Source organism: Miscanthus floridulus, chromosome 10, assembly GCF_019320115.1.
Source record: "Miscanthus floridulus cultivar M001 chromosome 10, ASM1932011v1, whole genome shotgun sequence".
NCBI classification, from domain to species: Eukaryota; Viridiplantae; Streptophyta; class Magnoliopsida; order Poales; family Poaceae; genus Miscanthus; species Miscanthus floridulus.
This window is the reverse complement of record NC_089589.1, coordinates 74,034,161-74,061,113: the sequence shown is the minus strand read 5'-3', so window position 1 is coordinate 74,061,113 and position 26,953 is coordinate 74,034,161. Positions and strand designations below refer to the sequence as shown.

The 26,953-nt window shown below is 43.8% G+C and overlaps 1 protein-coding gene, 1 long non-coding RNA gene and 1 pseudogene across 4 annotated transcripts; 2 read left to right on the top strand and 1 right to left on the bottom strand.

Moving 5' to 3' along the window:
• Positions 1 to 2,011: 2,011 nt before the first annotated feature.
• Positions 2,012 to 9,542, bottom strand: LOC136484892 (disease resistance protein RPM1-like). 3 transcript variants are annotated; one of them, XM_066481863.1, is made up of 4 exons: positions 9,398 to 9,529; positions 8,704 to 8,939; positions 6,848 to 6,917; positions 2,012 to 5,042 (listed from the first exon to the last, which is right to left on the bottom strand). In XM_066481863.1, the coding sequence occupies exon 4, from the start codon at positions 5,035 to 5,037 to the stop codon at positions 2,305 to 2,307; it is 2,733 nt and encodes a 910-aa protein (XP_066337960.1). In that variant the 5' UTR covers positions 5,038 to 5,042; positions 6,848 to 6,917; positions 8,704 to 8,939; positions 9,398 to 9,529; the 3' UTR covers positions 2,012 to 2,304. The 3 variants fall into 3 exon arrangements, with proteins under 3 accessions (XP_066337960.1, XP_066337958.1, XP_066337959.1); XM_066481861.1 differs by lacking the exon at positions 8,704 to 8,939 and having other exon boundaries at positions 9,398 to 9,542; XM_066481862.1 differs by lacking the exon at positions 8,704 to 8,939 and having other exon boundaries at positions 2,012 to 5,039; positions 9,398 to 9,542.
• Positions 9,543 to 10,400: 858 nt separating this feature from the next.
• On the top strand, positions 10,401 to 16,989 carry LOC136485995 (uncharacterized). The gene is made up of 3 exons (XR_010766631.1): positions 10,401 to 10,592; positions 12,229 to 12,332; positions 16,874 to 16,989. It is a non-coding gene; the product is annotated as an uncharacterized lncRNA (long non-coding RNA).
• Positions 16,990 to 18,551: 1,562 nt separating this feature from the next.
• On the top strand, positions 18,552 to 21,068 carry LOC136488858 (uncharacterized; annotated as a pseudogene).
• Positions 21,069 to 26,953: the final 5,885 nt, after the last annotated feature.

The window sequence follows — 26,953 nt, the reverse complement described above, 5'->3', positions numbered from 1 at the left end:
TCCAAAGAGAATGTAGAAAGATATAAGAATCATAATGGCGTTAGTGGCACATTACAATTTAGAGTTACATCAGATGGATGTAAAGACGGCATTTCTCTATGGGGATTTGTATGAAAGCATATACATGGCACGACCTAAAGGTTTTGTTGTGGAAAGAAAAAGAATGTATGGGATGTTGCCTGCAGAAATCCATTTATGGGTTAAAACAAGCCTCTAAACAGTAGTATTTGAAGTTGATAAAACAATAAGAAAGTTTAGGTTTAAAGAGAATGAGAAGGACAATAGCGTTTATGCAAAGTTCTAGAATTGAAAATTCATTTTCCGCATCCTGTGTATAGATGACATCCTACTCACCAGTAGTGATGTTGATCTGCCATTGGAGAAGAAGAAGTTCTTGTCCTCAAGTTTCAATATGAATGATCTTGGTGAAGCGTCATTCGTTCTAGGAATTGAAATTCACCGAGATAGAAGAAAAGAGATATTAGGACTATAGCAAAAGCATACTTAGAAAAGATTCTAAAGAAATAAAGTATGCCTGCGAGTAAATATACGCCTGCTCATATAGTCAAGGGTAATAGTTTTGGGAATTTTCAGTGTTCCAGAAACAATATGGGATTAATCAAATGAACATGGTTCCATATGCTTCAGCTGTTGGAAGCTTAATGAGTGCACAAGTAAAAACTTACCCTGACGTAGTTCACGTGTCCGGGATGTTTTGGCAGAAGTCCAGTCCAGATATAGATCACTGGAATGGAGTTAGGAATGTCTTGCAATTTTGCAAAGTATTAGAGGCCCCATGCTGAGTAAGAAAGAACAAGTACTCTCAAATAGTTATAGGTACAAATGTTAAACTTTGGCGAGATGTGTAGAGAAATCCACAGTAGTTGCTAACACTCGCAGTTGGAGTTTTTATTGTGGAAAAGCTTCAAATAAACAGTTGTGGTATCATCAATGATGTATACCCATAGTATAGCTCGTCATGAGGCTTCAGGGACAGGCAAAAGTGGTTAAGGGAATTTGTACTTGGAATTTACAATGGTAGACAACAGAAATAACCATTTAAAGTAAATCACTCCTACGACAACAAGTCAAGTGTGCTGCCAAACACATTGACATTAAGTTACATGTTGTAAAGGAGAAAATCCAGAATCATTTTGAAAGCATTTGAGATTATAAGTATCGAGCAAGTACTTGTGGACCCGCTTACCAAAGGCTTAGCACCCGGTGCGTTCACAGAACACACAGTCGATATGGTTTACGGAAAACCTATGATTTCTGGATACTAAGGGCCTAGTTGAGAATCTGTTTCAAAACAGAGAGGTGTATTGTAGCTGTTAGTCTGACGGCACTAACTGTTATGACGATGCATGCTCTATGCACTAATCTGTGATGGAATGTGATAAAGATAAAGTGAACTAAGTTTTAAGTCATAAGGTGAGATAAAGGGGGAGAATGTTAGATTGATCTCCACCCGGCTCGGTCCAACGACCGAGTCAGACCCTGACTCGCGCCCTGATCGGGGGTGCCTAGCCGTACTCCTAGCTAGTGGCCCCCCGTCGCGTAGCGCTACAAATAGGAGGTGGGGCTGGAGCTCGAGATACGAGGTTCATCGCAGCCGCCACTCCCCACCTAACCCTAACCGATCAAGGGTGCGCTGTGAGCGACGGAAAGCGCCACTGCCTTCGCCGTCGCCACTGGACCGCGCCTCCACTGCACTACGTTCGACTACGACACCGCGCCACCGTCGCCCCTCACTACGTCGCCACTGCCACGGCGATTTCTTCCTCCTCTGCCAAGCCCGAAGGTATGGATCTCTACTTTCTTTTCTCTCTCTAAATCTTCTCAGTTTTCCCATGGTTTATACACTTGCAATAGTGAAGTCAACCCGCTAGATTTACCCTAATAATCCTATATAGTCCATCAGATACTAGTATAACTCTATTTGTCTGAATTGAGGATATAAACACCTCTTTCAACACACAAAAACATAATCTATTCATGCAAAGGATGCTTGGAGATGGAAACACTGAATGCGTTATTATTGACAGAATAGAAAAGTTTAATTAAAATGCAACATGTCCTTACAATAAAACGAAGAGAGGGAAACTGAAAAGGCACCACAAACTGAACCCAGCTTCCCCAAGACAATGAACAGGAAGCACGGTTAGATTCCCCAAGACAATGAAATTGAAATGTGGAGCTGCCGAGGATGTGAATGACAGAGTACTTATTGGAGAGGGTTGCAACTTGCAAGTGCTACAAGTATAGAAGAAAAGTAGTGCAGAAGGGACATATCTGCCACGTCTAAACACGAATCTCTAGGACATGCTGCATCTTATCATGCATTCCGCTCTTGTTCCACTCAGTCAGGAAGCCCCTATGCAGGTTCGCAAGAGAGAGCTTCTTCAGGGTGCGAAGCGATTCAATGCCTTGAGGGACCTTATCCAGCTCCGCCAAGGACACAATGTACAGACCTTCAATGCATGGGAGCGCGCCTTTTCCAATCACCAGCTTCTTGACATTTGGCATGTGCATCAAGACAAGCAACTTTAGGTGGGGAAATGATCCTGGAGGAAGAACCAATGTATTTGCACTACGCATGTTGTTGAGTCTCAGATTTGTGAGGTTTGGCAATTGTGGAGCGAGCATCTCCAGTGGATCTTCTGAAAGGTGGCACCAGCTTAGAGCTAAATACTTGAGGTGTCTCCCATGGCCTAGAAATAGTGGGCACTGCAATGTTCCCTTCGCCCATTGCCCTCTGATAATCAACCTGTGGAGTCCTGTGGACCTTGGCTTGAGTGCCTCAAAGCAAAGTGGCTCATTTTCATCCTTTGCAGAAAGAAGCAAGTTGGAAAGGAGTGGCATATTTGATAGGCTGGCAAAAATATTTGCACAATCAGCAGCACTAATGTTGTCAATCCACAGAGTCCTTAGCTGCAACAGTTTCTTCAGCTGTTCAGCCAAATCCTTGCTGGCTTCCACAGTCTCAAGAGTCTGAAGTTCTACCAAGTTCGACAGATCTTTAGGCGCTTGCATCCCGATGAAGTACCGAAACTGTGACTGCTTCTCATCAGCATATCTGTCAGCTAGAAGGTGTCGTAGCTTCTTAACCTTAGAGATTCCTCGTGGAAGTTTCTCTATTTTTGTTTGCTTGATATCCAGAGTCTGGAGGTTCAGAAGCTTCTCAACAGAATCAGGTAGTGATCTGACCTTTGTACGACGCAAGCCGATGTAACGTAGGTTAAAGAGATTCCCTATAGATACTGGCACTTCGGTAATCTCAGAATCTTGTAGCTCGAGAACAGTAAGGTAGCTGGATTCAGATAAAATTGACAATAACATGTTTGGGGAGGATGAAATTGTTCCAAGTGATACTAGAGTTCGAAGGCGTGGAAGTTTGACTTCTAGAGATGCACTGTCTTTCCATCCATATGACGATAGGCGTCTAACATCCTTATCCTTGCCCATCAATATCATTGCTCCATAGTTGTTTGCAGTGCCAAACCTCTCCTCTTTCGCAACAGCAAGGGCAAGATCTCGCACAATATCATGCATTGTACATGTACTCACCCTTCCCTGCTCATCATTTTCCAGTACTACCAGCATATTGCGGTGGATCAGCTCCATGAGGTTTCCCTCAGCCACCTCCTCTGCTGTGTTGTTTTCTTTGCTCAATGCAAAGCCTTCTGCAACCCAAAGCCTGACGAGGCTCTCACGTGGGATAGGGCAATCTTCAGGGAAGAGGCTGCAGTACAAGAAGCAATTTCTTAGGTCTCCTGATAGATCATGGTAGCTCAGGTTCAAAACTGCCCGTACATGATCATTTTTTGATAGCTCACTTCGAAGCTGATTGTAAATTTGATTCCAGATGTAATATGTTTGTGCCCTCGAAGACAATAAGCTAGCAATTGATACAATTGCTAGTGGCAATCCCTGGCACCTATCTACTATAGAAGTAGCAACCTCGACAAGGTCACTGGGGCACGCATGGCCTTCCTTGTTATAGAAAGTCCTTCTGCAGAAGAGATCAAATGCCTGAGTGTTTCTCAGAGGCTGGACATCAAGGCGACGAGTCGGCTGAGCAAGAGCAGCCACATGATTCTTCCGTGTTGTGATGATGATGCGACTTGATTGAAGATTTTGGAATGCATCAGACATTTGAAGGTACACTTCCTGGTCCCAGACATCATCCAATACAATCAAACATTTCTTATTTTCGAGCTTTTGCTTTATTTTTTCTTTCAAATCATGGACATCCAATTTGTCAATGTTTGGTGGCACCTGCTCTTCACGACCAACCTTCATGAGTAATTTCCTAAGCAGAGCTTCTATCGTGTAGGTCTGGGACACGACCATCCATGCTGTAGCAGGAAAGTTGATTTTTTCACGTTCGTAAACATTTGTTACAAGGGTAGTTTTTCCAAGTCCACCCATGCCTGATACCGTTATCACTGTGCTGTCAAGCTCATCAGAATACAGCCATTCGGTGAGCTTTCTCCTGTTATCTTCAATCCCCACAAGATCTTCATCTTTAATGAGTAGTGGGAAGTTATCGCGCGAACGTTGTCTTTCCATCTCAATTAGCTGATCAGCAACAAGCTGTGAAGGCTGAAACCACAGATCTTTGAGTTCTATAACTTTCTTGATCTCCTTCTCAATCTTGATAACCTCTTCTGCTATTTGACTAAAAACCAAGACATAATGTGACGCTTTAATGAAGTACTTCTTCAGGAACCATTCTTCCTCCATTTGAAGTGTGTGATATGAGTACTTGTCCATTACATCCTCAACATGATAGGCTACCTTTCGCACTTCCCCAATCCAACCCTTGACGACTTCATCAGTGAGGTATACTGTGCCGATCTTATGTATGATATTGTTCATGGCTGTCAGTTGCATTCTTATTAACTCGATCTTGTCATTCAGATCCTTCAGATTATTAACCTTTTCCGATAATTTGGACAGCATTTTCTTGGCAGTTTCATCTGCTAAAACGCTACCAATCTTTGTCAGAGCAAGGAGTACTGCTTCTGCCATTTCTGCTGAAAAAAATAAAATAAAAAATCCTGTTACAGAACATAATGAAGAATGTCATCGAAATGTACAGGTTTGAGTTTGATTTGCACGTCCAGACAGCAATTTCTTCTATGGAGCCATAACTACCAGTTTTTCTGGATAATTGTGGCTTCTTTGATATTTAATTCTAATACTTACTGCATGGATGTGTAACTTGTTCTTTGTATTTACATACAAAAATGCTAGGCTTGGTGATGTGAAGACAATCATACCAATCAACAGAGGACACTGCGTTAGTACAAAAGAAAATAGATGCAAAAACTTCATTGCCTGAGATCTAATAGGCGATAGTTAGTGGCTCATGGAGTTCTCCAATGTGGCCTCTAAAGTAGAACCATTTTAGTCAAAATCATGACAGAAAAATTAAGAATGATACAACGAGTTTAGCACATGCCTTAATGTCATCAATATACTGTATCACAAAAAAAAGTTCAGATCAAATTATCTATGAGGAAAATGAAACAGTGGTCAGGCAAGCACTAAAAATATAGACAAAAGTATCATGGTTGCACCATGCAGCACATCCAGGTGCTCAAACCTGATGGCAAATGCAGTGACAAGTTGGCCAAGAAAGCCTAGTGCACAGTTATAAAGTTTATTTACAGAAGAATTCAAAGGAATGTTAACACCTCTTTAAATATAGGAAATGTATGTGCAGACCAGTTTGGTGGAATTGCCAAACTGCTAACTGTCAAGAAATTGAAACTGTAAACTAAACAGGTAGGATATGCTATGATATTGGGAAATGCATGGATCAGTGACAACTGACAATGATGTGATATCCCCTGCATAGTTAAGTCCGTTCTTTCTTTTTTTCTGGGACCAGGTATCCAATGCCAGAATTTAGCAATAGTTTTTATAACAATGGAGCAGTTGAATAAAATTATATGCAGTTGAATAAAATTATATTTAATGAAGTTAAATGTGAAAAATATGGAAAGCATTGACTGCAAAACACAACTTGCTTCACACCACAACACAAGGGCTGGGGCTGCATCTACTACACAATAGATGGTAGTCTGTTTCTTTTTTTTTTTAATGATATGGCAGGAGCTCTACCTTTCAACTAAGATAGGAAATAGTGTTTATATACAGTAGGTCAAGCGCCTTCCAGAGGCATGGCAAAGAGATCCCAGGACGAACATGCAGGTCCCTCCCCCCGCCCTCCAAGCAGCATGAAAGGAGAAAAAACACCCCCAAAAGGTACCCTGCTGGTGCTAGAGCCCTCTTTCTTTGATCACTGTCTTCCTTAGCTCTCGAGACCACTTGCTGCGCTGTTCGGAATTTGTTCTAAAAAATCCTTCGGTTCCTTTCCTTCCATATGTTCCACATTATGTAAATCACCATGCCATTGAAGCGCCCCCGTTGAATGGTAGTCTGATTCTCTTTTGAATCAAATAGCACTTTTTTTCTAAAACTGCACTCTCAACTTTACTAGGTGAACATGTGTCGGTCGACTTCGACTGTTCGACTATCACATAGGGAAATACTAAACATCCAAATCCTCTCACTTTTATTTGATGCAAGATGTCGCTAAACGCACATGACTAGTCCCATTGAGGGAGAATTGAAGTGAACAATAAAATCAGCATGTCATTAACAAATGAACTGTCATCCATAGATGGGCATGTAGGAATAACTGGAACATGGTTGCAATTGTCCAAGAAAATCCATCCAGTTACCAACAACACTACAACAAAGCATCAAGCAATGATCCGAAGATTTAATCTGTAAGTTGACGTGCGATACGTGTGATAGATCTGGTGCTCACCTGCTGGATACTTGCTGCCAGACTACACAAATGGGGCCGCGGCTCAGGCGCTCGCTCAGCAAAAAAAACCCTGCAGTAGTAAAGAAGATAAGAGGGGATGAAAGTGGACTCGAGACAGACATGAATGTTGAAGATGAAGAGATGACGTATAAGAGATTGTGTTTCTAATAAAAAAATCAAAAAATCAAAAATCGGATGAAATCAAATTAGCGCCGTCGCTGTGCATCACGTAAGCGCCGCACGAGTGCAGGGCTGCAGGCTGCGCAGCGCAGCTCTATCCGCTCGCCAGCGGCGTGAAGTCGGCGGCCACTCAACGACGACGGGTTGCAGTAGCGCCGCACGAGTGCAGGGCTGCAGGCTGCGCAGCGCAGCTCTATCCGCTCGCCAGCGGCGTGAAGTCGGTGGCCACTCAACGACGACGGGTTGCAGTAGCGCCGGCGGCGCAAGAGATGGGCCCGGCATAGGAATGGTTGGAGTCAAGGGAATGTGGGCCGCGTGGAGGGAGGGTGAGCCCAGCCCAGCTCAGAGGAAAGCTGGGAGAATAAATAAATGAGGCAAAAAACTTGTGCTTTGTAAAACCTTGTAAAATTCCTATCCGTTGTTGAACAAGTTCTTTGCTGTTCCGGAGCAATATATTAGCTGGGGAAAGCTTTTTCCTGGACCCGCTATATTATATAAAAAAATTGAGGCAAAATTACTATGTTTTCACTAGAGAATAAGATTTCTTGAATATATATATTTTTAGATTAAGTTCCTGTATATATGCATTCAATTTTTGGCGAATCATGGAGGACAAATGTGTCTTGTTAAACAAAAATGTTTTTGTTCCACTATTTTCCTTTCGTTATATAGGCTGTTTCAGGATATAAAAAAGTCACATCAATAGATTTTTATTTTGCAATTCTTTTTAATATGATATTAACTTTGGAACAATTGATGATATACGTGGACATGTGGTAAGGGAAACGGAAATGTTGTGGGTAGGGCGTCCGTTTTGTCCGCACGCTTTCCGTTGGTGGGCCTCGACGCTTGCCTGAACAGCCCAACAATGCCATCCGCACGAACGCACCCATCTGCTCGAAAAAAAACTCCGCTCTCACTTTCCCCTCGAATCATCGCTGCGCCTGCATCTATTCTCGAACCCACACTTAGAAACCGCGGCATGCTCCACAGCAACCGCGCTCGCACCGCCGCGGGCGCAACGTGGCAGTGTGCTGCACCGCGCCTAAGCGCCGCCCACTACCTTCCTATCTCCCTACCGCCACTCACCACTAGCCGCCGAGTTCTCCGCGCCGATGCGGCGTAGTCCACGGGCACTGCTCCGCGCACGGCGTTCTTCACTACGCCCAGCCGCCCGCCAGCCGCCATCCTCCTTCTCCACGGCGTCCAAGCGCCGCTTGCTGGCAACCACAGTTATCCAGGTAGGTCGTGGCCGCCGGCGATGTCGCGTTTTAAGTGTTTCAAAAGTATGTTTTTAAGTGTTATGTTGTGTATGTTGCAATGGTTGTATACGCATGTTGCAAGTATATGTTTCAAGTGTTTCAGGTGTTTCAGACATAGTTTCAAGTGTTTTATCTGGATGTTGCATAGTATGGATGTTGCAAGCGTATGTTTCGAGTGTTTCATGTGCTTCATTATATGTTGAAGTGTTTTATATGCATGTTGCAAAAAGTAGATCTGGATGTTGCAAAAGTAGATCTGGATGTTGCATGCATTTGCAATGGCTTTCAAGTGTTTTTGTAATTGTTTCAGACGTATGTTGCAAGTGTTTCAACTGTTTCGAATGTATATTGCAAGTGTTTTATCTGGATGTTGTAAAAGTAGATTTGGTGTTGAACATGCTGCAATGGAACCACCTGTCGCAGCGCCTGTCGCAGATGCTGGGGCACCACTGAGCAGGCGCAAACGGTCCCCACCTGCATGAACGTGGGAAGCGGAGGAGGCGTGAGGGGTCTCCGCATGCTGTCGATCGGGCGGGCGACGCGTGCGGTCCGGGTGGCGCGGGCCCTGCGTGGGTGCGGAAAATGGATGTAGTTGTGGGAAATGGGGTGCTGGCGTGTGCGTCCGTCCAGACGTCCGGCGCTAGGAATCCCTAAGAGAATTTCATAGGCATATTATACATCAAAATAGTTCTATAGATTCTACGCCTTGTAACGAAGAGAGACCATGGGATGGGATCACAAATTTTGTTTAACTTTGCTAGTAGCCTAAATTGCAACACAAATATGCAAGATCAGTGAGCAAATCACCCAAAAAAATCACTACTGACAAACGCTGAGACAGTATTGACTTGAGCCAATCAATAAAAAAAAAACACTGGTGGCATCTATCGATCTACACAGGGGCTGTGAGCTAGCTTTCAGTGGTAACTGGTGAGACGCCGATCCAAGGCAACGCAGAGCAGCATTGAATCTCGAATGGTTCTTGAGGTGAAAACAAGATCTGAAACGGCTCATGCGAACTGCTAACTACTACTGATTCGCCCTACAGGCCGCGGCCGCAGGTGGACAACAGAGAACCTGATGTGTTGGAGCAGAAAGATGTACGCACCTGCTGCTTGCAGGCTTGCAGCAACGGAGCTTCCGCCCGCCGCCCGCCGGAGAGGATGACGGTAGGTAGGGTGACGACCTTGACCGGGACTTGGGAGGAGATGCAAATGCAATGCAATGATGGTTGGTGATCTCCGACAGCCCAGCTGCGTCTTCACTATTCTTATCTTTGGGTCAAGTGGTGCTCCCTTGTCGCTTCCAATCATATACTATGTACTCCCTCGCTCCCAGATTATAAGTAATTTTAAAAATCTTGAAAAATCAAATGATTTCAAAGTTTGACTAAATTTATATGATAAGGTAATAACATTTATGATGTCAAATAATTATTATTAGATTCTTTATTAATTATATTTTCATAGTATACATATTTGATGTCATAAATCTTTATAATTTTTTTTATAATTTTGGTTAAATTTAGGATGCTTTGACTCTCCAAGATTCTTGAAATGACTTATAATTTAGAATGGAGGGAATATTATATAACTAAAATATTCTGAAGACTTGGCAGAGTCGTCGAGGGTCTGCAGCCACAAGCAAATGGGTCACGTTCTGCACCGTTGTTTCCGATGCAACCAAGTAGCGCCCGTAGACCAGGCCCAAGGTATTATTATGAGTCTGATTTGTTGCTTGCCTTGGCATTGTAATGTAATTGTATGGTTTATAGATAAACCAACGCAATTTGCTGTTTTTTTCGTTGGCTATTATGGATTTGATTGGTTTGAACCATATAGGGAATCATTATCTAAAAAAACATATAGGGGAATGCAAACAAGTGTATTTCCTACCTCTAATATGGGTGAACATATCTCTTCTGTATACGGTCCCATATAAAAGATGCAACTAGCACCTCACTCGTTCAACCCCATTATCCACCTCATGACACCTCTCCTACCGCGCACAACGACATGATTGCGGCGGCCACCCTTGACCCATTTGTTGCTCCCCTATTTTTTTATGCTCCCCTAGTTTGCCATGGCAGTAACCTGGAGCACGGTGGCAGCAGTCCCTAACAACGACGCAACGCCCATCCCTATTCCCCTCGCCCCTCTTTGTTGGGTTCTAGAGGCACATATTCTGGTGGATTAGAGATGGTGACCTTGGTGGTGGGGTGAACAACACCGGCGGATTGGAGTCAGACCTCGAGCAGCCAGCCCAACTTCTCCAACAACTCGAAGAAGACCAACACCGCTGAGGTGCGATTCTTTGTTTCTTGTTCAGGTTGTTAAGGATTAGTTTCCCAAAATTATTTCCTTAATTTCTTATATTTTGACGAGCACTAGTGGAATCATATGATTGGAAGTGCCACGATTAGGGATTGGTCACTCAAATCAAAGCCCCTAGGCTAGACTTTGGATTTGTGAAAAAAAACACCATTATAGGCTACATTCTAGTGGTTTATTAATCTTAGTGTATTACTCATACTTAATTAGGTATAAGTAGGATCAATTTTTATGACTCTATTTCTTCATTTGTAAGGGTCATTTAGGATAGACTATGATGGTTATTTGAGTAACCAAACTTACTCTACTTCATGGATATTTGTTTATCACTATTATAGCATTGTTCAATGAATAGTGAATCTTACTCGAGGTAGACTTAGACTAGTGTGTATGGTCACTCAAATCCATTTAGAACAATAGCTATTTGTTCAATTTTTCATCCATATTCGATCTCAATTAACATGTCTTCACTGCATTGTGCTCCATGTTCGTGATCAAATCGGCCCGTCACTTCCTCCTACAACCTTGCAATGTGCCAACTAGAAGGGCATTGATCACAGGACCATCACTATACCACACACCAGAATTAGCATCAGACATCGATCGCTAAAACTAGGTATTTAGCGATGCAACATTGGTCGGTAAAGAATCCCAATGAAGCATCGGTCGGTAAAGGTGCCTTCAGCGGCTATACATCGGTCGCTATAGATAGCGTCGAACCATGAGTTGGTATAGGTCAGTAATAAAGTCAGACAGTCGGTCGATATATTTAGAGGTAAAATCTAGCGCGCTGCAAGCTGTCGATTCGCGCCCAAAATTTGGGTACCCAATCTCCGAAACCCTAGTGCGCGCGTAAAAAAAATTTGTGGCCGCCACTTTTTCCTGGCTCGCTCCCTTATCCCAAATCGCCACTCCAGTGAAACAAAACACCGCGCTGCCCCCTTCCTTCGATCCCAAATCCCCGCCCGACGCACGGTCCTCTCCCGTCGCCGCCGCTCTAGTGCTACAGCGCCGCCGCTCTAGGGATCCCAGCAGGGGCTGCGCCTAGGCACCACGCTGCTGTAGGGGGCCCGCGCCGCCCCTGCTGGGGGTGCGCGCCACCACCGCTCCTAGGTTCTGCGGCCAGGAGAGGGGCCGCGCTGCCACGCCCAGCCGGAGGGACGCGCCACTAGGAGGGCCGCGCCAGGAGGCCGCAGTCTCCTACCCCATGTGGTGCCAGACTTCAGTCTCAGCAGCCGACCACTCTGAGTTCTTAAGAAAGGTTTGTGACTCTGTGATTTTCTTCACATTTTAGTCTCAGCAGCCTTGAAGATTCATTTTTGGTTCTGAGTGAAGTAGTTTTAGCTAAATGCGTGAATCTTTTTGCTTTCTTGGACATTGCTTGGCGACGTGCAAGGGCAGCTTCTCCATTGGTCAGAACTCACTTTTTAGTCTGCTTGTGTTGTGGTGTTGGTTGCTTGCTGGGGTAACGTGCTGTGGACCAAGCCTTCAGTAATTTCATGTCACAATTCCAGAACTAAACTGCTATGTTAGGGTATATATATATATATTCAAGTTCCTGTGTTCTATGATTTTAACTTGTTCAACAACTTTCATTGTGTGGGTGCAGGTGTTGAGCGTGGTGTTGCTGCTGCTGGACAACGTAGTTCTACTTGCGCACCTCGAGAAGACGTTCGAACGATATTGTGGTAGCCGCTCTCCTTGTTTCCATCGGTAGGATTCCCTTTCGCTAGCTATTCATCTGTTTTTTCAATATTGTCAAAGTATGCAACTATTTAATGCTTGTGATATGTTTTTTAGACTCAGTAGAACTAAAACTGAGTATATGAGATGTGACTTCGGCACTACTACTCGGGAGGAGGAAGATATTAGTTTGGAAGGTCAAGTAGTGCCTAGGAAGGATATCTTTCGATATTTAGGATCAATGCTATAGAGAGACGGGGATATTGATGAAGATGTTAGCCATAGAATCAAAGCAGGGTGGATGAAGTGGCGCCAAGCATCTGATGTCCTATGTGACAAAAGGGTACCACAGAAGTTAAAAGGCAAGTTTTATAGGACAGCGATTAGACCTGCTATGTTGTATGGTGCAGAATGTTGGCCTATGAAAAGACGACATGTTCAATAGATAAGTGTCGCGGAAATGCGTATGTTGCGTTGGATTTGTGGTCATACAAGAAGGGATCGAGTTCAGAACGATGATATATGTGATAGATTGGGGGTAGCACAAATTGAAGAAAAGCTTATCCAACACCGGTTGAGATGGTTTGGACATGTCCAACGGAGACCTCTAGAGGCACCGGTGCATAGTGGAATCATAAGTTAGGATAGTAACATGAAGAGAGACAGAGAAAGACCGAAGTTGACTTGGGTAGAGGCAATAAAAGGAGACTTTAAAGGATGGAATATACCCAAAGACTTTGCCTTAGATAGGAGTGCTTGGAAAATAGCTATTCATGTGCCTGAACCTCGATTGCTTCTGCTGGGTTTCAACTCTAGCCTACCCCAACTTGTTTGGGACTTAAAGGATTTGTTGTTGTTGTTGTTGTTGTTGTAAGCTGTTGGATCTCTTGCATAAAGGTTGATGATGGATAAAACATGGATCGATGATAATGCTAGGTAAAAGATAATAACTTCACAACTACTGAAAGTGCTATTTTTAGGTAAAATGAAATTTAATCTAAAATTTTCATATAGACACAACAAGACATATTTGCAAGGGGTGAACAGTTTCTTAGCTTTTGCATTTAAGAATTTAGCGGAAGGCAGCAAGATATTATGTCCTTGTAGAAAGTGTGTTAACTCATTTTGGAAAGAGGCAAGTGAAGTCCATAAGCACTTGATATGTGATGGGTTTCTAAAAGGGTATAGAACATGGACCTTACATGGAGAAGGTAGGTCTTCAATGAATCATGTGAATCATAATGCTGGGAATTATGATGATGCTGAGTTTATAGAGGATTCTAGTGAGGATGATGATATATCTGATTTTCTTGGAGACTTAGCTGCTGGTTTGGATGATAGAGGAGATTTTGAGGACAACGGTTCTACTCTAGAGCCTTGTCCTGAACTAGTTGCCCTTGAGAAGTTGGTAGCAGAAAATAACAAAAAGTTGTACCCAAATTGCAAGAAATATACACAACTAAGGTTCCTAATTAGATTGCTCCATATCAAACTCCTTGGAGGATGGTCTAATAGATCTATTAATCTGCTTTTAGATCTACTTAATGATGCACTTCCTGAGGGTTTAGCACTACCTAGAACATTTCATGAAGCTAAGAAATTGGTGAAATCCATTGGAATTGGTTACAATAGTATTCATGCATGTGAAAATGATTGCATTCTCTATTGGAAGGGGAATGTGGATCAGAATTCATATCCGAAATGTAAGGTTTCACGATGGAAATCAGAAAGGAAGAGTTTAGATGGGAAACATATTCACAATGTTCCTAGGAAGGTTCTCTGCTACTTTCCTATAAAGAAACAACTCAAAAGGTTATTTTTGTCCTTGAAAACAAGGCTAACAAGATGGCACGATGAAGACCGAAAAAAGGATGGTCTACTAAGGCATCCTGCAGATTCACCTCTATGGGAGGCCTTTGATAAAGACCATCCATAGTTTGTTGCAGATAGCCAAAACATACGTCTAGCATTCGCCACTGATGGTTTTAATCCATTTAGAGCCATGAATGTTAGCTAGAGTGTTTGGCCTAGTATATGTATTCCCTTGAACTTTCTGTAACACTCTCGGTGTTACATTGTACAGTTTTTGCTAAAACACTGCATGAGCGTCATACTTGTTTGTACATGGGTGTAATCTAGGGTATAAATCAATATTGGAAATTGAAACGTTCATTTGAAACAGGAACCGAATGTTACATGGTATGTCACGTTGTATCACTTGGTGACGGGGAATTACTTGCGGTCGGGAATGAGAGTCACTAGCTAGCTAGTGGGTAGCTTGGAAATCGAAAGTGACACGAATCCGAACGAATGACTTAGTCGTTTCTTAAGTCAGAAAGTGTGTCGACGGAGCCATGTTCGTCAATTTTTGTAGAACGATCGGGTTAGGTAGTGGCAAGAGGTTTGGACTTAGTTTGGTAGCCCTATGAGCCCTCTTGAGTATAGTACAACTGGTTTGGCATTTGGAGCATCGGGTTTGAGTTTTTGAGCCGCTTAAAAAAGCGTGTAAGTCACATATTTCTGAGCGGTGCCAGCGCTAGCCGCGGTCACCCCGCTCGACACTCGATGTTGCTGCGCCGGCCACCGACATGCGCGCACGCTACGTGCATGGCCCGCGATGCTAGCCATGGTCCCTGCTACCGTGCCCTGGCACGCGCTCACGCATGCACGTGCACTGCACCGGTGGGCCTGGCTGCTCTACCGCCGTCGCGTCCGCTTGCGCCTTTTCGCTCACCACCACTCATCGAACTAGTGTCGCGACTCGCCAGGCGCGCTCACGAGCACCGCCTGCGTGTCACTATTACCATTGACGCAGCATAGCTGCACGCGCGTGGGATGGCCGCCTGCTCCGCCATCACTTCGGCGTCAACGTTGCGCTGTTGTTTCCCTTGGTCGACGCCGTCCGCTGTGACGTAGTACCGAGCTTCGTTGGCTTGCGTGTTCGGCCGTGCGGCCAGCCGCCATGCCTCGCTATTCCCCATCGTTCATGTGCACTTGTACTTTGTGTTGACGACCACGATAGTGTCGAGCTAAGCCATGCCTAACTCCCCTGTCTCCGCTGTCGCCATGGCCGGCGGGGCCGCTTCCTTCGATTCACCGTGATGACAACACCGCGATTCAATTAGTCATGTCCTCAGCTCCGCTAGGTAGCCAGCCACCCAACCGACCCCACCTCGCTGCTTATACCGCTGCACAATGCCCTAATTTGGGATTGCCGAGCCACCGGGTCCTTAAGACCAGACGGGTATGCGCCATCGGCAAGCCACGTATCCTGTGCATCTCTGGGCAATTCCTTGCACCGCTAGCCTTTACTCCAGCTACTAATCGCCTGCTCACCTTGGTCGAAGCTTTACCACCGCCTAGCATTCCCTGACGCTGCCGTGCCATCGCCATGCGCTGCCGCACCGCTCGCGCGTAGGCGGCCAGCTCGGCTCGGGCCGTCTCTAACCGATCCGACGCCTCGACTGTTTCCATGGGTAGACCCTTGGGCTCAGTAGCTAACTTGTTTGCTCCGTTTTCGCTGTTACTCACCGGAACGCTCCGCCATGGCTATAGGGTACCCGCCGACGGGGTCCGACCTCGCTGCAGCGTCCCGGTTCATGTTTCCTTCGCCCGGTGCGTCACGTTCGCTCCTAGGTAAGAGTCGGCTCGGTAGTTAGGGAGGGGAAGGTCTGCTGTGGCAGGCGTATGCCACTGGTGCCAGTGTCATCGCGCCGGAGTGCGCGCGGGTGTCGGGGGTATCACCGTCATGAAGATAGGAAATTCTGAGGGCGTAGCTGTAAAATAGTAGACATGTGGAACAGTGCGCTTATCGCTCGAGTGATTACGGAGTAGTTCGAGGGTGTTTCTGCATATCGACCGGCGTGCGCGGGTCCTTTCCGCCGTGGGCCGCCGTTCGGCTGGGCCGCGCCCCCTCGTGGGCCGCGCTGCGCATGCGCGCGTGTCGCGCCGTTGTGGGCCGAGCCGCGTGAGTTGGGCCGTAAGTTAGAAATCAGTTTATTCAAATGTCCAGTAAAGTAGAAATGCTTATTTAATTTAGTTATGAGCTAAACTTTGATAAATTATAGTAAATTCTGTAGATGTCCAAAAATAGTGAAACCAAGTTTGTTAGGTTTGCAAAATTACCATCTACCTGTTAGTGAAATTAGATTACAGTTAGTTGTGTCAATGGTAGGTTCATAAATTCAAACTAGATGGCTTAGTATTATGTAGATTAATATTTGTAGGAATTTTTGTGGTAAATTGGTGTTAGCTATAGCTATAAAATTTTTACAGTAGGCTCACTAGATTATTATGTACTTGGTGTAAATTTTGTAGCCCTCGAATAAGTTGATAAATAGAGTAGCTATTATCCTTGCTTTATCATCTATAGCGTAAATCAGCATTAGGAGGAAGAATACCTGTAGTTGCTATAATAATGAATGCCGTACTTCATACTTGTTAGTGGTAGCAATAGATAACGTAGCACCGTGGTCGGTAGCACTAGTGTAGTAGTTAAACAGATATACTTTTATTTTAAGAGTTGTTGTTACTATGTTACTAAGCATGGCATTATCATTTTATGCATGTAGATCATGAGCTGGTAGAATTCGTGCCCGTTGACGAACAGGAGTACAACGAGGTGATTGGGGAGTACGAGGAGGAGAATCTTGTGCAGGAGGGAGCCCTAGAGCCTGTTGGTGCTGACCTTACTAACCCGTTGCCTGCCCAAGGCAAGCCCCGGTGCATAACCCCTATTTTTATGATCACTAAATATATATATGATGTGCATTTAAGTTAAAGGCAATTTATGCAAACTACATGCATAAATATATCTACCTACGAGTCCTACTAGTATAGGTCGAGTAGTTGCTATGCTCAAGATATCGGTAGCATGAGTAACCTGCCGTTACTCACAAGTAGGTGATAAATATGAACACTCATGATAAAATGTTGTAAAGGTAAATGGTGACCGGGTAGGAATATGGTTTGGGTATTGGTGGGTGTAACGGGTTGTGTCCTGCGGCCAACAGGGTATAGCTCGGTTACACTTTTTCCCTGTCTGTGTCGATTAAGGACCGGTCGTTGCATATGGTTCTAGGCAAGTCATAGATCTATTGTCCCGAGCACATACTTGGGTATGGGCATAGGGAAGACTTGTTGCTTTCTTGTCCTGGATCTGGCTCTTTTCGGACTGACTGATTGGAGGCAGAGATGGTGGAGGTCCTTGCACCGCACTGAGTCCAGGACTCAGGAGTGGGGGCTTGGAGTCCAAGTTTGGACGAGGACCTGGACACCCAGGACAGGAGAGTGATAGGTTGGTCCTGCTTATGCCTGGGGTACAAGTGGGGCATGTGTCTCCGGGGCACCTAGCTGGGGGCATTGATTCGCGAATCGCCGGCATTCCGGTATGGCTTGTCTGCGGTTTAGCAATGTAGTAAGAACTGAAAGTTAAAAGGAGAAGAAATAGAACTGATTGCTCAACTCTTGCTTGAAAGTAGAACATGTGCTTATATAGACTAGCTAGATGATAACTTAATACGGCTGATAATAATACATAAATAAGGACTCACGATTAGTATTGCTTTCTGCCAAAAGAAAACCAGCAACCATAAAGCTTATCATGTTCCTTGGAATCGGGAAATTTATTCCCACTTGTCGGATAAGTCTTGCAAATACATTGTGTACTCTGGGTTTATTTACCCCTGTTGCAGGTAATGCATGAGAAGTACCCTTGTGTGGAGGATTCTTCTAGTGGGCTCAGACGGATTCCTCGTTTCCTATCGCTAGATGTTTATTTCTAAATTTCGCTGTTTATTAATCCACACTCTGACATTTGGTAATGTAATAATGTAATTTTTAAGAACTTCTGATGTATGAAATGGACATGTATTGTAACTCGCTCTCATTATTGGATCCTTGGGAAAAATATGGATCTTTCGGGTTCTCCCTTGGGGTGTGCCCGATGGATATCGCTGATGTAGCTTGCTTTCGGGGTGCTTAGTGCCTCCATAAGTGTGCTATTTCAGGCGGTTCTACCACACTTTCCATCTTCAATGTGCATGAAGCAATCAAATTTCATCCTATCTTATCTGATTCCTGGTAGAAATGCTCCTGGTAGTGATATGGATCTCTATTGCCAACCACTTATTTATGACTTGTTAGATATGTTTGAACATGGTGTTAGAACTTATGATGCTTCAAGGGGCGAGTATTTTTAGTTGCGGGCAACAGTATTGTGGACTATTATTGATTTCCCAGGTCTAGGATATGTGTCCGGATCTGTCACATCTGGTGAAGCTGCATGTCCAGATTATCACTTCTTTATAGATTCACTTAGACTTGGTAATGGTAGCAAGACTTGCTATATGGGTCATAGAAGATTCTTGCATGAAAATCACCCATTTAGGTTTGATGCTAATAAATTTGGTGGTACAACTGAGTTTAGGCTAGCACCTAAACCACTTTCTGGAGAGGAAATTTTGGAGTGCACTAAAGATCTTAGTAATAGTTTTGGCAAGGATCTATCTAGAAAGAAACCAACCAGGAAGAGACAAAAGGAAGGGGAGCCCTTAGTAATTTACAAAAGGAGATCTATTTGGTTCTTACTTCCATATTGGAAAGATTTGATGTTGCATCATAATTTTGATTTCATGCATATAGGAAAAAATGTGAGTGAAAGCTTACTTAATACATCCATGGGCACTGATGGGAAGTCTAAGGATAATCTGAATTCTCGCCTCGACCTTCAAGCTCTAGGTATTAGAAGTGATCTTCACCCTGTTGAAGTGGATGACCAAATGTATTTACCAGCCGCACCATACTCAATGAGTTCGGATGAGAAAAAATTATTTTGTCAAATACTAAAAGGGGTCAAGTTTCCTGATGGTTATGCATCTGATATACAACATAATATACATGTTAATGAGAAAAATATATTTGGACTAAAGAGTCATGAGAGCCATATTATTCTACAACACTTGCTGCCACTTGCTGTGAGAAGGATATTGCCTGAAATGGTCAGTGTTGCAGTCATTTGTATAAGTAATTTTTTCAAGAAACTTAGCTCACCTATCATTCGAATAAGTGATATGGAAAGTCTAGAGGCTGATATAGCTAAAACCTTGAGCCTTCTTGAGACTATATTCCTTCCTTCCTTTTTTGATATTTTGGTACACTTGATGGTACATCTTCCTGCCCAAGCAAGAATAGCTGGCCCAGTCCATTTTTGCAGCATGTGGCCTGTAGAGATGTAATCTTTTTAGACATCTAAATATTGTAACATAGTTGAAGATTTAAGTACCTACTATGTTTATAACATTGTCAATGTGCCTTTTATTTTTATATAGATATCTAATGCGATTAAAGGGTTTTGTTCATACAAAAAGTCACCCTGAGGAATCAATTATGGAGTGGTCTACGTTTACTGAGTGCCTTGCACTCTGTTCTCGCTATCTACATGGTGCAAATCAATTGAACCATCAAATTATAAATCATGAAGATTGTAGCACAACTCCTTTCTTCCATAACATTGGTCGAGGATTGGCTGGAATGTGTGTAATGAGTATAGATCACAAGACATGGCTACAAGCTCATAGATATGTTCTATTCAACTATGTTGATATAGGACCTTACTTGGAGTAAGACATCTCAATTATTTAACATTTCATTTGATCAATTTCCATCGCCTACTAAACTGATAAAATAACACATTCACAGCAAGCATGCTCAATATCTATCCTCAATTGGTGTTCAAAATAAACAAAACATCAACCGCATGCATTATTCATCCTTTCATGAGTGGTTCAAGCTGCATGTAAGTAAGAAGAAATGGGTACAAACTGATCAATTTGGGATCACAAGTGTCAACTTTAAGCATTTATTCAATACAGGTGAAAAGATATCAGATGAGCCTTTCATTCTAGCCTCACAAGTGCTTCAAGTTTACTATGGTGTTGCAATAGGGATTGCGGAACCAATAATTGTAAGTTATTCTTGTCTGATTGCTGAATTACATTATGTAATCTTTATGGAGTGTAAATATTGACATTTCATTTATTTAGAGCAAACTTAAAGCAATTGTTGAGGCCCGTCTAGAGTTGACAGAAAGAACAATTCAACAAGGTGATGCATTTCCTGCTGCTTTGGGTTCAAAGGAGCCAAGGCCATGTGTGAGCTTTAGGTCTAGGACCTACTCCTCAAGATGTTGGTATAGTAGGACTGAAGTGTTACACACCTACAAGATTTCAAATGGAAGTTTTGGCTCGTAAAAAGGCTAAAAGTAGGAATGAAGCTCTAGAACAGCGCCTAACACAAATGGAAGCACAAATACAAATGATGGAGGAAAGGTTTGCACAGGAAAGGCGAAATACAGAAGTAATGTCACAGAATGGTTCTAATTCACAACGTGTGGTATATACTACTATAACAATACATCAGCTAGTTGTTTAGCCTCTTAATACCTTGTGCAGATTTATCTCAGTATCTCTTCCATTTTGTTTGTAGAGCCTAAGATCTGCAGAAGATGTTCATGAGGCATATCATGATGCTTATTTTCAAGAAGATGAAGCTTGTGAAGATAATGAGAACAATGACGCCATTGATGTGGGTGAAAACTTGCTTGTGGATAGGCATACTGCAGCCCCAACTATGCAAAGCCCTTCCAATGCCGCCCTTGTAATGCAGCCCCGTGCAGCCCCATCCTCTCAATGCAGCCCTAACAATCCGGCGATGAATGTAAATGCCCCTTTCCTTCCTTTTGCTCTTCACCTCTCTCATAGGCTTTAACATCAATGTGACTTGCTAGCTACATCTATGGGTTTAGCAAAAGCTTCACCTGAACCCATGGCAAGCTTACCTATTGCAACCCCACTAACAAAGACTACTAGCATCTGTTGGTAGTTGACTACGGGCATGTTCAAGAACTCTGCATCGGTTGGATGACTTAATCATCAAAGACAAAGGTAACAAGCATTAGTAGACCATTTGAACAAAATAGGCTTTAAATAACAAATAATTGGATGACCACGGGAGATAAACGTGGATGACTCGATCATAGTGGTCAACCTCAAGTGTCATCATGAAGTTTTGCTCATCCCATCCCACTCCACTCATGCCCTTAAGCAGGAAAATCTTGACCCATCTTGCCCTTAAGTACCTCATGTGGATGTAGACCTATCCACCTTCTTAGAACCTCCCACTAAAACTTGTAACCATCTTGGTGACCTAATTAAGGTGAATATCCTTGAATTTCCATGTGTGTCGGGAGCCCTATTGGTGGTCCTTAACAATCAAATCCGACCACCAATTGAGATATAAAATGAGGAGAAAATAGCAATCTTGAACACATGCATTTACTATTGGCCTAGTTCCACATGTAATTGGAGATTATTATTTTTTGCAGGACATAAACACAAATGCATGAAAAATTTCACTGAAAGGCGCTTTTTGATGCTGATTTGTGCAAACGAATAATAGAGAAGCCCATCAACTTAAATTTATCCGGGCAGAATACCCACCAAGGAGCAGCCCAGGAACCATCACCGACCCACCATGCGAAGGTAGTGGCGAGAGGGCTAGGTCAGGGGGAGGGTGACCCCCAACCGGTGCCTCTTTGCTACCCCTTCGAATGGCGGTGGCATGAGGGCATGTAGAAGGCGGTGAAGCATGTACTTTGTGCCAAATATAGACGCACACAATGTCTTACTTACTATATAAATAGAGGGGCAACCCCCCTCTCAACACACACCACACGTTGAGGAACACCTCTCTCCCCTCTCTAGCTTTACCTTTTTAGTTGTTTAGAGCAAGGCAAAGCTAACTTGGAGGGCTTGGCTCCTTGCAAGAAGAGATTCTTGGGTATGAATAGAGATATGAGTTCTTCCAAAGTCATGCCTTCACTTTATAATTATAGTCATACTTATGAACTAGAGTATAGCCTATAGTTTGTGTGTCAAGAGAGTAGCGCACTTAACTTTATGCTTAACTACTCATATAACTTATATAATTGGGATTAGAGCTAAGTTGAGGTGGCGATTCATCGTGCTTTTAGGTGTGCCCAACTCCTCTACCTGTCGATCCATAGGGTTGGGGACCTAGGGGATTTGGTTAGTTTTTGTGTATTCAAGCGTGGTGCTTGGGTATGGAGAGACATGTGAATGCATTGTCCCTCTCCACGGTTGAGATGGTAGGTGGCAGGTGGTGACAGCCCTGTTCGTCCCTTGTAATCCCCCATGTTCGTTTGGGGTGTAGGAGTCTAAATTGTCACATGAGGTTTCTGGCAGACCAGTACTCGGTGGCCTCCTAACCTGCTTCACACTTAGCCCTAATACCAATTATGTAACTTATATGATCATTAACTAATCTTTGTACGACTATAGTAGACCAATGCCTGCTTGACTTAGGATTATTCTTTTATTTTTTCTCTTTATTTTATCCTTTGAGGAATGCCCAAGTGTGTGTGCACTATCTTGAAATCACCATTCTTACCCCTCTTATAAACATTGGTGTACTTGCAAGCATTATTATTTAGGTTCATATCCATACTAGACTCTTAATCAATAGATTCCTTCCTTTGGGAAAATATAAATAACGATACCCTGAATACTTTGGGGTGAAATGCTACAATGATAGCTCCGGGGATCGATTCTAACTCCATTCTTAGTGGTGACGCTTAGAAATACCAACAAGCATTTCTGGCGCCATTGCCGGGGATGGATTCTATCTTGATACTTGGTGATTGCGCTAAGAAATGTCAACAAACATTTCTAGCGCCGTTGTCGGGGAAGGCATAATTGATTAAAGAATCTAGTTGGACATGTTCATGATAATATGCATATAAGGTAGCCATTGTTTATGCAGGATAACTTTGCTTGTTTTCTCCTATTGTGGATGAAAATGGGATAGTGTATGACCGGTTTTGATCTATCGAACAATTACACCAAAGATCTAGAGGCACTCCTAAGGAAGAAATGGTCCCATGCCGCTTCTTCTTTTGCCACTTCATCGACAGACGAACTAGTCACCCCGCACCATCCGCTACTCTAGTCATGGTCAAGACACTCCGAAAATACTCCATCCCCTCTGTTGCTAGCGTGCCCGTTGGGCTGGCTGTCAACACTGGGAATGGGAACTTTGAGCTCCGCACTAGCCTAATCACGATGGTGCAGGCAAACCACTTCTCTGGTTTGTCAAGTGAGGACGCGAACACGCATCTCCAACACTTCCTCGAGCTATGTGACACCATCATCATCAAGGATGTCGCACCATCGAGCATCAGGCTTCGCTTGTTTCCGTTCTCCCTCTCGAGGAGGGAAAAATAGTGGTTCTATAAAGAACGGGAAGCTGTCAACACATGGGATAAATATTCCATGGCGTTCCTTGCCAAGTTCTTCCCCATGGGCAAAACCAATGCCCTAAGGGGACGAATCTCCAACTTCCAGCAGAATGCCACGAAATCCATTCCCGAGGCATGGGAGCGGCTGCAGGACTACATCCAAGCAGGCCCCGCACCACGGGATTGAAAACTAGTTAGTGCTCCAATATTTTTATGATGGGTTAACACTCATGTCTAGGGGGCACATTGATGCGGCGACTAGAGGCGCTTTTCTTTCCCTAACAATTGATGGAGCCACGACTCTCATCAATAAAATGGTGTCTAATCAAAGCTGGGAGGAAGAAAGAAAAACACAAAAAGGCATGCATACCGTGAAGGAGACGGATATGCTTGCCGCAAAAATAGATCTTCTCATGAAATGACTAGAGGAATGGGCTCAAGACAAAGAAGCAATGAAGGGCACCGTCTACGCCATAGACTCACACATGACGTGTGAGGTCTGTGGAAACATTAGCCATTTGGGGAATGACTGCCCCGAGACCTGCGAAGAAGCTGCCTTCATCAACAATGGGTTTCGCCAACCACAAGGTAATAACGGGTGGAACAATCAGTCTCGCCCACAAGGTAATTCGAACTATAATTCCAACTACAATTCGAATAAACCTTCTTTGAAACACTTGGTATTAGGCCAAGCTAAAATTAATGAGAATATCACAAAGAAATTAATGTTCAATGATAAAATGCTTGAAAATATTAAATCTAAAATAGAAAGATTATCTTCCTCCGTCAAAAATCAATTAAGCTTTAACAAAATGATAGAAACCCGAATTACTCAAATAGTTGCCGCTACTCCTGTCGATCATTTAGGGAAAACCCTGGGGCAACCCAAGGATTCCCTCGAAAATGTTCATGTAGTTGCAGATCAATGATGGACTAAAAATGTTGAGGCCTGGCCGAAGGTAAATCGATAGTTATCTTTAAAATTAAAAATATTCAAGATTAAAATTTTGAATTTTTACGTCAAAATAAATCTCAGAGAAAATTCTATAAAAATCATTTCCTAAATAAGAATTATTTATTATTACTAGTTATCATTTTTGCAATAATTATAAAAATTAAAAATTATAATAAAATTTTGTTGGAAAATGAAAATTGAGCATACTATTGGGAATCTGGACGAAATCCCAACGGTCATGATTTTGAATCGGCTGTTGCCCACTACCTGCCAAAGAACTGGCTGCCAGGTGGGCCCACCACAGGGGTAGAGGACCCCAGGGATCGGCTGCACCCTATGGGTAACCGTTGGCGCTGCCCCTCTGTAGGGTCAAGATGGCGAACTAGAGCGGGTGAATAGTCCTTTCTAAAATTAATCGCGTCGGCTAACCGAGACAAATGCAGAATTAAAACTAATGGTCTAGCCAAGACTACACCCCTTTATCTAAGTTCACAAGCACCTTATAAAGATCCTAATTAGGCAACAAAGATGTCGCACTCACTAGAGCTCACCTAAACAATTCTAGCACCAAGGTCACACAAACCTATGCAACTAGTACTTCAAGCAACGGGGGAGTTCCTACACAATCTAGTAAGTAAAAGCACAAGGCCACCTAAGCTCACTAGCAATGCTCAATAACAAGGCTACACAAGCCAAATTAGAGAGTGCAAATTACCTAGCTACACAAACTAAGCAATATGACTAACAAGGTTACTAAAACCAAATTAGCCACGCAAGGGAGCTACTTCTATGCTACACAAGCAAGAAGGTAACTAGTAAGCTACACAAGCAAACTAATTACAAGAGCAACTACACAAACACAATATAAATGAAAGTAATACAAGCTCGTGTTGTGCGAAATGCAAACCACCATGAAGATGATGAAGACAATGCTGTCACGGTGATTTTCTCCTGAGGTTCACTTGGTTGCCACCAATCTATGTCCCCATTGTGTCGACCGCTCACTTGGTGGTTTGGTGGCTAATTGGCATCATCCGCCAAGCCCGCACGTTGGGCACCGCAAGAACCTACCCCAAAAGTGAGGGAAGCTCAATGACATGCTCAACTAGAGTTGGTCTTCGTGATCCCATGGGGCGAGCACAACACCCCTCACAATCACTTCTCTGGAGCACCGCACAATCTTGTTTGCATGCTTTGACGGAGACCACCACCAAGCCATCTAAGAGGTGGCAACCTGCAAGAGTAACAAGCATCACCAGCTTGCAACTCGATCACCTAGTGCCACACGAGGCAATCTCACAAAGCAACGCACTAGAAATCATTCTCTCACACAATCGGATGATCACTATTAATTGCAAGTGGGTTAGAGGGCTCCCAAGCACTCTCCAAGCAAGGACACAAAGTTCCCAAGGTGCTCAACCAGCCCCAAGGCCGAGTACAACCTCTATTTATAGCCCCCAAGCCAAATAGAGCCGTTGGAGCAAAGTTCCCCTTTTCTGCGTGGTCACCGGACAGCAAACGTGCGGGCACCGGACATAGAGTGGTGGTGCCCCAATGGTCGAATTGCAACGTCTACTTTGAAATAGCCGTTGGCTGATTTGGCACCTAACAAGGGGTGGCGGTGCCCCCCGATGAGTTTCCTACCTCTCTGGAAAAATAGGGCGGTGCCACACTGTCATGGTTACCAGACAGTCCGGTGACCCTAACTTGCTCCAAATTGAATTCCACCACTTTAGGCATGTAGAGGTACTCGCTAGCTTTCCAAAAAGTCCTAGATCATCAAAATCGAAGTTTGGAGCTAGGTGTTATGCCTGAAATACGAAAGGCTATCACTGTAGTTTTGGCATGTTGCAGGGGGTGGCGGTGCACCGTGCAAGGGGTGATGGTGCACCACCCTAGGGGTGGCGTTGCCACTACCCTTGGCTGTCCGGTGCACACTGGAAAGGGTGGTGCCACCCCCCAGGCTGGACTGCATGTTGGCCACAAATTCGGGTGCGTTTTCCAACCCTCGGACAACCCAAACTTGCCCTTATCTTCCCCTTTTCAACTCCAACACCTTCTCCTTTGCAAATGTGCTAACACCACCAAGTGTCCACCAGCTTGTGCATGTGTGTTAGCTTTTCACAAATATTTTCCAAAGGATTAGTCACTCAATTCACCATGCCACTCGATCCTAGCAACGATGCAAAGTTAGATCACTCGAGTGGCACTAGATGACCGATATGCAAACAAGTTTGCCCCTCTTGATAGTATGGCCATCTATCCTAAACCCGGTCATGCACTTCTCTGCACAACCTTTGACTGATGGAATGAAATGCCCTAGGTTATACCTTTGCCTTGCGCATTCCATTCTATCTCCTCTGATGTTGATGCAACACATGC

What these genes read in the sequence shown, in the direction of transcription:
- LOC136484892 (XM_066481861.1), bottom strand. Translation starts at nt 5,037, where the DNA reads ATGGCAGAAGCAGTACTCCTTGCTCTGACAAAGATTGGTAGCGTTTTA.